The 12070-nt window shown below is 38.7% G+C and overlaps 1 protein-coding gene across 1 annotated transcript in view; it reads right to left on the minus strand.

Annotated features, from left to right (window-relative positions):
• The window catches only part of LOC122792267 (angiopoietin-2-like), a 1226949-nt gene that overhangs the window by 421462 nt on the left and 793417 nt on the right, over positions 1 to 12070 (minus strand). Inside the window, exon 4 of the mRNA XM_044060020.1 lies at positions 6626 to 6858. Coding sequence (XP_043915955.1) covers positions 6626 to 6858 — 233 coding nt within the window. The remainder of the gene's footprint in view (positions 1 to 6625; positions 6859 to 12070) is intronic.

The raw sequence follows: 12070 nt of genomic DNA on the forward strand, positions 1-12070 counted from the left end.
CACTCAAGCTGCACAGACCAGAAAAGTGGGTAAGATTGTCTATATGGGGACAAATTACATGGTTGGAAAACAGATTCAAGTAGTACAGTGAAAACCTTGGTGAAATGGGAAAAGGAATGTCCTCAAATCTGGCCATAAAGGAGGAAATAATACTAGCATTACCAACTTCCGCCCCATTGCTATCCTCTCTCCTATTTCAAAAATTCTAGAAAAATATATTCACCTTCAACTCCTTCCCTACTTACTAGACAACAACCTACTAACTTCTACTCAACACAGCTTCCGTCCCAATCACAGCACTATGACAGCCCTCCTATCGTTCCTCGAAAATGTGAACAAGGCTAGAGACTCTGGCCTCACTGTATCTGCCATTCTACTTGATCTCTCCAAAGCTTTTGACACTATCACCCATAACTTACTTCTAACTAAACTCTCCAAGCTAAACCTTTCACCTTCTGCTCTAAATTGGTTCACCAGCTATCTCTCAGACAGGCATCAAGCTGTTAAGTGGAAAAAATCCATCTCCTCTTTCCTTAATAGCCCCACAGGTGTTCCACAAGGTTCCATATTAGGACCCCTTCTCTTTAATATCTTTGTAAATGACTACTATCACTCTATCCCCTATGCTAACATCATCCAATATGCAGATGATTCTACAATCATCTGTGCTTCATCTTCCATTCCAACTCCAAAGTTGACTCAAGATGCCTTCTCCACCACAGAACAGTGGATGAAAGACAACCATCTTGCACTTAATGCAGCTAAATCAAAACTAATGATATTCACCCCCTCTAAAACCAACACATTAGATCAACAACCATTCTCCATCACCAGTCAAAATAATAACACTTGAACTGGTAGCTTCTAGGAGTCCAAATTGATAATAACCTTACTTTCAAGTCCCATCTACTACAAAACATTAAAAACCAACAAACAATTCCTCACCTCCTCCTTTATGGGCTTTAACTAATCTACAATCTCAACCTGTTATAATAAAATAGCCAAACTCATTTTTCAACCATCCCTCTCTTTAAAATTCACCAAGACTTCTTAGACTAATCAAAACCTAATAGAAGTCTATAGACCCCATCGCCTCCCCAGGACAAAACCTCCTAAATCACTCCACTCCTACCTATCATCCACATGGAATGCGTGGATGTACCCAGGACTCCATTGAAAACGGGTTCTCTTGGCCCAATGGACTGTCCTGGTTAACCAACAGCAAATAAATAAATAAATAAATAAATAAATAAATAAATAAAAGGTCTAAAAGGCATATACATTGTAGCATTTCACACAGAAATGTTCTTCCTGTACCATGGATGAATCACTATATTGTGAAGTTCCACAAACCTTTGAGCAAGTAACTCAATATGTAGGACTTTTGCCTCACTGTGGAACAGTCTTCCATTTCGTGGGATGATGGCTTACATTCATATGATTTTCTGTAGCCTTCAATATGTAAATCAGAAAGATTTAAATGCTTTGTCAGGAAGTATTTAGTGTAGGGAAGGGGAGGTAGCATAAAACATAGCAGAAAGGTGGACTCTTCTCTTCAGCACATCAGACTACTTAGTGGTAATAGCTAGTTTAGTGTGAACAAGACAAAGAGATGAGCAGCGACAAAAGATAAACGGTATAAAGGTGTTATACATAAACATGAGATAAAATGTTGGAGAAGTTGAATGAAGAAAGCAAAAACTATGACCCAAGGAAAAATGTAAAATATCACCTTTAAAATAACTGTTTTAATATGCAAATGACCTGCTCCCCCCAGACATGATCAAAAATGAGAAAAAATATACATCACATTTTATAAACAAAAATAAAACTCAGGAGCATAATAAAACATTATTCATCATGCACTAATTTACATAATATAGTTTGAGACTTAGCTGCCAAGAAATTCACCTCAAGGGTAAACTTGTCATCCATGTCAAGAACACAAACCTTCTTGCATTATGATTAGAAAGTCCCAGTTGTAATCTTTGTAGTACATGGAGCTTTGCCTGCTTAGAACGGCACAATACACTAACTACTGCCATACAGATATTAGCCACCCAAGAAGAGCATCTGGAAATTAATAAATACTTTTTGATACTTAAAAAAGTCTAGAAGAAATGATTATGGTGGTTTACTGCTTCTGTTTGCTCTTCTCCTGTTGTCTTTGAGCACTGTTAAGCACAAGACAAGAACTTAACAATACCATGGGGATGTGTAACAACTGTTAAGTACCTTTCTGATGTCAGAAAGAGCAAAATAGCTGGCTTTTCACCAGTTTGGTGCATAATCACATTACCCCATGCACTACAAAATGATCCTTGTCAGTGAGCAGACCTGCCAATCTGTTCCAGACCACTGGGCAAATGATATGTTAATCTTAACAGGTACTTGAATTTAAAGCAGTGAGACACTCACATGGGATATTCTTTTACACCTAAATCAGAGTGCTTTGTCTTCAAACCAAAGCATATCCCAGTGCAGTTTATTTGCTAACTCCAAAGATGGTGGATGCATCTGTGGGCATTTTATGGCATGTGGGCATAACTTGCCTGCTTATCTTACTTCCTGGAATGTCAACATAAATTATGCCCTCTCACTGTCAGTAATCAACACAGTTTAAATGTACTATATGGATACTCCCTCCATAACCCTAAATCTAATCCTAAAACTTCATCTGTAACACAAACCTTATTAATTGTAAAATTTCCATCCCTAACCCAAAATGTCTATCCCCAGCGAAAAAAAAAATTCAAAATGCAGTGCAGCAAATCTGCTGTCTACAAGTCATGTGCTGGTCATTTTACTTCAGAAGTAGCGGACTGTTTTCTTTCTTGGCATAATGCACTACTTCCACACAGGCTGTCGCTACATGCATTACGTAACTGGCCATATCTGTAGCACTTTGGCCCACCTATGTAAGTAATAATTTCATTTTTGTCAGTGACTTATTATATTAAAGGATTAATTCTGGATTTTAGCCAGGATAATTACAGGATGTATTTGTTGCCTTTGTGCCTAACTAACAGCCCTTACCAAGTCTTCAGTGGATACACTGTAATGTTATATTCCTGTGAAAATTACTATGAAACATGTTTATGTAAGGTCTTTCCCTTCATTAGAGAAGCTTAAAATGTATTAATGTTTTATGGAAATGAATCATAATGTTTCTAAAACTAAGCAAAGATGAATAAGTATAACATCTGCAATGTTTTATAAAACTGTAATGTCTGAAAATGAAGTTTTGGGAGACAAACATATTGGTTATTGTGAATCTGGCCCTACAAGTTACACTTCTTAGCATCAAATATTATTCTCTTGTTCAGAAAATGCTTTACAATGAAATATCCCTTTGTCAACCTCATTTAAAGACAAGCAAGTCTAAATTCCGTGATGGATGTTCTGGCATTTTTGTGGAAACAGAAGCAAACATGCATATTTTTCATAAGCTGACTTGTTTTGACTTGTTAAAGTTAACGTAAGTTGACTTGCACTTTTAATCCACAGCAGCAATATGACAGGAAGAATGGGGAACAGACTAAGTAAAGTATTTCTACCAGACAGTAGCACAGCAGTCTGTAAAAATTAATTGAGTGGTATTACTGACATGCACGTGGGATGTATGGGTTTCAGTGATCAAAGATTAACCCGTGTTCTGTGACTTTATGCCTTGCCTTGCTTTATTTTAAGAAATGAAGAAGTAAATGTAAGAATTAATTCCAAAGATATAAAAAACAACAAACCAGAAAGAAAACAAAAGGCACTTCTTTAAATTTTAAATCAAAATCAAACTAAAGGTCGAATATAAAAGCATTTAGATGAAATTTTAACAAAACCTACACTGAAACAAAGTTAAGACAAAATGAAGCTTTACACTTGCAATATTTCAAAAAAATATAAAGGTGTCTGCTCTGACTTCATGCTTGCAGATTAATCCCTTAACTACTGTTAAAATACAAACAACTAAGTTAGATTATGGTAAATTAATATCGATAATAATGTAAAACTGTAAGTTTATTCTTGTACTTTAGTATAGTGGATTAAGGCAATGAGCTTCCTCTTTTATTAATGATTTTTATCCCGCAATCTCCATCTGCATAGTTTCTGACTCTGCGTGACTCTAAGTAAGTCACTAAATCAGACAGTGCACCCAGGCCTGCATTGAATATAAACCTCAGTCCAGATGAGCAATATGTTTAACAAAATATATGAATAAAATCAGCTGCTACTTTACATGTTACGCACAGAACAGCTTCTTGTGAAGTGAGAGAATTGACACTATCAATAAAATCCACTACTAATTCTTAGTCAAGTGCAAAATACTTTCTATGACATCCACTACCTACAAGGCATATCTAAACTAGTGTGAGTCCATCACCAATCAAATATTCTTCTCCATGGAGATTTCAGCTATCCATCTATAAACTGGAAGAACAGCACTAATGTAATAAATATGTAAAATACTTCTTAGATTTGATCATCTGGCCTATAGACTAGATACTGTACTCCGCTAACAAGACCTCAAATTTACTTGACTTGAGCATCAAATATTTTAACAAGGCCTCAATTTACTTGACTTGAGCATCAAATATTGTACTACTTTTCCTGTCTGCCTATAATTACCTCAACTCTGGTCAGGTCCAACCTCCAATGAGTAGTCTACACCATTTGGCATTAACTCAAAATGCCTACAAATTGTGCTACCTTTTGGGATTTCTCTGAAGCAGTTCAAGAGATCCTCACCCTCCAATTGAGGACCCAAAAGCTAGGAGTGCTGCATTCGCACCTCAATGCCTTCTTCAAAACATTGGCCCCAACCAAACACAGATACAACACCAAGTTTAGAAACAAACCACTATGACAGGACCCTGGTCAAAATAAGCTGTATAACAAAATAAACAAAAAACTCCTCACTTTTATGAATAAATTGATAGAGAAATGGAGAGATGGACAAATTAAATAAATGAATATGGAACAAAATCAATTAATTAAGGCCAATAATGAACTGAAAATTATCACCTCTATCAAGAACGGCTATATGTCCCTCTTCAGCTACATCAAAAACCTTAGGAACAAAACTCAGACATGTACTAACTAGAGGTATAACTGTAATATACGCTCAGACCCTGAGAACATAGAAAATATAATAGCAAGCACATTCTGTTCCAACATCTCCCCTTATTATTCAAGCTTCTCCATCACATGACATAATAACATTTCAAAGGCTCTTTCAGAGGAAATAACACTAGCTCTGTGGAAAGTAATAACAATACCTTTGTTGGGCCTTAAATGGGCTTGGGTGGTTACCTGTCAGTATGAAACACTCCTCTTTCTCACTCTGAGCCAACGCTGAATCTTTTCAGCTTCAGCCTGTCAACTAGTTTCATGTCAGAGACATGGACAACAGCTGTGGTTTCTCCTTCTATAACAGTGGCCTTGCCACTGATCATGGCACATGTAGACAATCAGCCTTTCCAGCATTAACTGTAAGATAATGGAACCTATCATTATAGACCTCATAAACAAAGATATTGGAAGCTTGCCATATCATAAGGTAAACCATATTTGTTTTTTGAAGGATAGATCCTGCCTATTTAACCTTGGAAACCTAGGAAAAATTCACTGAGGCATTTGATGAGGGCAAATCAGTACACGAGCATATCTTGACCTGATAAAGATTTAGTATACCATTGCACACTCTGGCATTATACACGTTATCAAACTGAATTTAATATTTCCCTGAAGATCTGTCTTTTAACATGTGTTCATTATCTTTAAGCTGCCTGAAAGTCTAGTACTAATTCCTACCTTGATGGTCCTCCTGTTCTTCCTTCCTGCATTGCCCCTTACTACCAAATCCTCTGTCTTCACTTTCTTTACTTGACTCATCCTCTTTATTTCTTTCTGTCATGTATGCATCCCTATGCCTTTTACTTTCCGTGGCTAAAATATTTGGCATCTCCCATCCTGTTCTGCCTTCCTCCTCCATCTATTTGCTTTCAGTCTTGAGCTGCTCTTCTCAGTTTGCACTCCATCTTGTCTTTTCCGTTTCTCTGGCATGTTACTTAGGTTTAAGTACTCTGTTGTATGTCATGCCATCTCGTGTTTTTTTTTTCACTAATTTGGAAGAGGTTGCCAGGGATATAAGGGATATAACTTAATGACCAGTAGGACTGGTTTTCATTTGAGAAGGAATTATTTTGGTGGAAGAAGGTGATTTCATGATTATAAGTTTTTGAACATATATGAAAGCTCTAATAGTTTTGCTTATGATATCCATTCTTCATCTGAACTTGGCCCTATATATTATTGGTCTCATGGGAGGTGAATTGTCTGCTATTCCTAAAGCTGTATTTCTGACTTCAGACTTTTTTAATAAAAATAATATTAACTAAGTTTAAAAAGTGAGATTTTGTCCCAAATTTTGAAATTCTATGCTTAGTTGTATGTAGCAAAAACTGTATGTGCATATGGCTGCTTCCTCAGAAAGCCGCCCCTTTATTTAATCCTTACTTTCTGGAACTTTCCCCTCAGTACATTATATCATCAGGCAGAACAATATTCTGTCATATCAAACACAGAATTCTATAAACAGTGGATTTGGCTGTTCCTTGCATTAACTTACCATTACACTGTGACACCAGACTTATTAGTTCCTGGACAGTCCTCTCTAGTGACACTTGCTGCATCTGTAACACAGTGTTGTTGAACATGGATGCCTTAAGCTGTTTGTCTAATTCTGCAATAATGTCACTTTGACTGACCATCATCTCATGCATCTGCAGCTTCTCTTCTTTGATCACTTGGAGCTCCTTCTCATGCTTGCCTTCCATTTCCAGAATCTTCTTTTCTAGGAAGCTAAGCAATAAGACAAGTCCATGATGCCATCATTAAACTTAATATTGAGCCTTACTTCTCAATAAGGCTAATAAATCTGATTCATGCTTGAAACTTAGATATTATACAAATGTTAGTTTTCTGACAATAATCATCTATTTTAATGATATTTATGACTTTCATGTTGTATTGAGTGCTGCACCTGAAAACTCTAAAAAGCAATTTAAAAGTGTGAGCTTTGTAAACTGCTGCATACACTTACTACAATAAGTAATGTTTTCAACAACCTCCTAGCAGGTAGACTCCCAAAAGATAGAAATACATTAATTTCATCTAAACATTTAAAGCAATATAAATGTGATCTGCAATTTCTTATTTTTATATTTCATACAAATTCTTCATATCATATTTCATACAAATTGTTCCAAAAGTGTTGAGTATCTTTTAGAACCCTAGCAACTTTATCTAATAGCAGTCTTGGTTGTCTGCAGTATTTAACAAATAGTTTGAATTACAAAAAATAAAATACAATTTGAGAGATGAAATTCAGAAGATAGGCTTCAGGAGTGTATTTGGTGGCACTGAAATGATGTTGCAAGATTTTGAAAGAAAATGGCACTTTACTTGCCAAAAACGAGTAACGATATAGTAAAATGAACAAAGAATAGCTGGAGATTCTCTTGCTCATTAAAATATTTTTATGAGAACATTGCAGGAAGCTATCCAAGAGCTGTTCAGTGATGGCTCATGCTGGCTGCCCTCCCTCTGCACAAAGGGGGAACCATCAAACAGCCCTGGGAATTATCAGCCCATAAGCTTGACTAGCCTCATCTACAAGGCCATGGAAAGAATCATTATGGACCTTACTAACAAGGACATAGGTCATCTCCAAACTCTGGACCCAACCCAGTCCAGATTTGTTAAAGGTAGATAATGCCTGTTAAACATAGTTGACTTCTTCAAGAAGGTCATCAAGGCCCTGGATGAAGGAAGGACAGTGCATACTGCCTACCTTGACCTAACCAATTTATATGATACAATCCCCCTATAAGGTATTATTGAGAAACTCTCCAAGCTGGGAATTAACCCCTACATTACCAGATGGGTAGCCAACTGGCTCACCAAAAGGACACATACTGTCAAGGTGGGTGACTGCACTTCTATCAGAAAAAAAAACTGTCTCTAGTGACATACCACAGGGTTCTGTGCTGGGCCCCTTACTGTCTGGAATTTATTTCTCAAAAGTCCAAGCAAACATGGATGGCCTGTGGCTGACCAAGTTTAGTGATGGTTGCAAATTGGAGGCAATCATTGAGTCCTCCAGAGATGTTAATATACTGCAGACAAGGTTAACGCAGACAAATGATTCGTGCCAAAGCCATGGATTAAAGCTAAATGCAAAAAATGCATTATTATTCCCTTTGGGAAAGCTGCCATCCCTGCTAATTACATTATAGACAGCACCTCCTAAGTTTGTACCCACTGGTATGTGATCTGGGTACTCAAATTGATAGCTTTGAATGTTGATCACCATGTATCCACAGTAATAAGGAAATCCTTCTATGTGGCACATCTTATAAGTAAAGGCATCACATTTAGATCTAAGGATGTTATAATTCCATTACACTCAGTCCTCATCAGACAAGTAACTGTGTACAATGCTCCCTTTTGCATGTACCTCAGCAGACACCTGCAGCAATTGGACAGACCACATAGGTTTCTCACCAAGAAATTACAGGGTACAAAAAACAAGTCTTACATGGAAGAATGAAAGCCCTCTCACTGTATTCTATCTCCTACAGGTTACTAAGGGGTGATCTGTGCCTGGCTTACAGGGCAGTCTCTGAACCGGCCCCTCCCTGACCCTATTCAAACACAACCTAGATCAATGGATGGGTGATTGCAAATTCACTCCTGGAGTGGCACCCATGTCCCTCCCAGACAGAAGAAATTGGTATTAACTACCTTAGACCCTTACCTCGCTGAACTTCACTCACCTAACCATTGACAATTAGGGCAACTTGGGATAAATATGTCTAGCCTTGTAAGGGCTCTAGGTCCATTAGCCTAGTAACCTTCTATGAATGTACAAGAGACTAGTAAGACTTATAGAGCTGTAGTTTCCAGGGTCTGTAAATGGCCTAACTTTGTGCAGAGAGATGACTGTTGCTGTTCTCCACTCATGAGGTGCAAAGCTTGTTTGGAAGCTACAGTTAAAAAGCAATTCCAGAGGGCCTAATAGGTCATGTTTCATGCTATTTAGAAGGCGTCCTAGGTTATTGCCTGCACCCACTAATGCAGTGTTCTTAGCTTTAGAGAGTGCTTTAAGCACGTGTCCCCTAGTGATAGTCAAGGGAGTTATATTTGATGATATTTCCTGAGGGAAGGTTGAGGGGGATAAAAGAGTAAAGCTGGAGCTAAATCTTATCAGCCAGTAGGTTTGCTATACCTTCTGGCTTAGTATATTAACAATGAGCTCGACACTCAATTATGTACTGCCTTTTAGGTTACAGACATAGCTAAAATATGCCTTGTGGTTTTACTTTGCCTGGGAGGCCAACTTTATGTGATATTTAGCTTTGGTAGACTTTATTTGTACTCTACTTGTGTGTGTTAATGTTAATGAGAGTGCTTTAATCCTGCTGGGTTCTACACTTCCTAATTTTTGCCATGATTTTCTCCCTTCTGTTATAGAGCCTACTGATGTTATGATTCCACCAGGGTGGCTTGTTTTTGAGTTAGTGCTGTACTTCTTTCTGAATGGAACATTTGCCTCTATGCAGCTATTAACATGCTTGTATAGGGTTTCTGTTAACACTTCTGTACAGACATAGGTTCATAGGTTCATAGGTTTATACTAGGCTATCTGCCCTAAGGCATTTATAAGCCTAGCCCAAAGTTATGTGGCTTACGCCACCCCTTATGTTAGAAATAATGTGCCCATTAGTTTGTTGTGCCTCTGTCCAGCAGTGACACAGAGATGATTCCCGGGGTAAACCTACGATCTCCCATCCACTGGTCAAGATTTCTCTTGAACAGAGCCAGCGAGGTGCTCTGCCTCACATGGACCAGGATTTTATTCCACAGCATGGGGAGTCTCTGGGTGATAAATCTATCCCTCCAGCATGTCCTATTTATATCCGTGCTAAGGTTTAAGTCACTTGCTCTAGTGGTTCTGGTGGATTTGGATTTTTGAGGTGGAGCATGTCCATTAATTCCGGGTTGGTCATGGCCTTGTATGTCAGGCACAGGTCACCTCTGAGCAGACGGTATGCAACTGAATAGAGTTGGAGTTTCTTCAGTCTGGCAGTATATGACAGGTTTTGGAGTCCCTTTATCCTTTTGGTGAGGAACTTTTGGGGTCTCTCCAATTGCTGCAGGTGTCGGGTGAGATACATCCCGAATGGGGCATTGTACTCAATCATTGGTCTGATAAGTGAAGAGTACAGGGGAACAATGACCTCACTTGATCTGGATGTGAATCCCTTCATGATCAGATGGGCAATGTAGAAGGTCTTTCGAACCACTTTAGCAACGTGAGTGTCAAACGAGAGGCCACTGTCAACCTGGGTACCCAGGTCCCTGATAACCTCTTCTGTGCTTAGTGGGTTGCCATTTATATGGCAGCTTGGGATTACCTTGTTTTTCCCGAAGGGTATGACTATACACTTTTTTGCGTTTAACTTCAGGCCATGGCTCTGGCACCAGCTATCAGTTTCCATGAGACCCCTCTGAAGGATGTCTGTGTCCGATGTACTATCCACTATGGCACCCAGTTTGCAGTCATCCGCAAACTTTGTCAGCCATAGTCCTCCTATGTTTGCCTGTACTTCTGAGAAGTAGATGCCGAACAATAGGGGGCCAAGGACTGAGCCCTGTGGGACACCACTTGTAACCGGCTTGGAGTCTGACATGGCTCCAGCAACTCTAACCCTGTGGGTTCTGTCCTTTAGCCAATTTGCAACCCATCTTGTGACAAATGGGTTTACATTTAAGCTGGTAAGTTTCTCTATGATACCCGAGTGGGGTATTGTGTCGAAAGCTTTTGCAAGGTCAAGGTAGGCTGTATGGACTGCCTTTCCCTCATCAATGGCCTTGATAAGACAGAAGGGTTCTCAGGGTTTATGGGGGCTTGAAATTTTGGCATGTTATCACTCAGTAGTAGGAAGTTAGCCTTAGAGTACTTCATGAATATTCCAGATTAAGCTGGAGTTCCAGGTTTTATTTTTACTTCAAAGGAGACCATTTTGTGGTCTGACCTTACCAGAGAAGACATTAAACTCTGGGGTGTGCAGCACTCTCCCATATTAGTGAGGACAAGATCCAGCATATTTGCACACCTGGTTGGTGTACTGAGAATCTGGTCCATGGAGTTTGTGTTTACAACATCCAGGAATCTCTGTGCCTGCATGTTTGATGTTGCATATGACCCCAATTATTAGTGGGTTAATTAAAGTTGCCAATGAGTATTGTATCAGGTTAGATGGTGAATATTTCCAATAAGTTTACATACATGTTATGGGTTTCCTGGGTTATAGAGGGTTACCTATACCTTGCAAGGACGTGGTATGGGATTTTGCCTATGGTGATTTGAACATGGAGAAGCTCAATTTCATTGTCTTGTCTGAACACCCTTGAGGTATATTTATTTTTGATGTAAATTGAGACACGTCCACTTTTAGTCTCTGTGTAGTAGCTGGTCTAAATTTTGAAAGGCATTATAGTCTTGCACTGCTGATGTAGTCTCTGTGGCTTTAAACCATGTCTCAGCACTCTCTACAGTGAAGAAAGCTTGTAGAGTGTGGAGTTATTTTGTTTAGACTCCTGGCATTGGGCAGTTACATATTTAGATTTTCTTGGTTTTGATTTGCTATGTTGGAAATGCTTTCAACTTGTCATTGCCTAAAAAAGGCACTATGGGAGAGGGCAATATTTTAGTTAATATTTGAAATCCTAGTGGAGAAAGGTGCAGACTATCTCTGCCAAAGCAATATGGTCCATTGACGATCTCCTTCCATGCTGACAAATACAGCAATCCCTTAGAATGACACCAGAAACTAAGCCAATTATTAAAGTCAGTCATCTTCTGCTCATATTGTGGCATCATCTTTGGAGAAGGTAAAATGCTGCTCAGTGTTAGGCTCATATCAGCCTGGGACACATATCCCAAAAGCTCCATAATGTCTCTCTTCATATAGTCTGAGGAGGTACGTCTCGGGTCATTTAGACCCAC

This window comes from Protopterus annectens, chromosome 1.part2 (assembly GCF_019279795.1).
Source record: "Protopterus annectens isolate FY-2018-M chromosome 1.part2, PAN1.0, whole genome shotgun sequence".
NCBI classification, from domain to species: Eukaryota; Metazoa; Chordata; order Ceratodontiformes; family Protopteridae; genus Protopterus; species Protopterus annectens.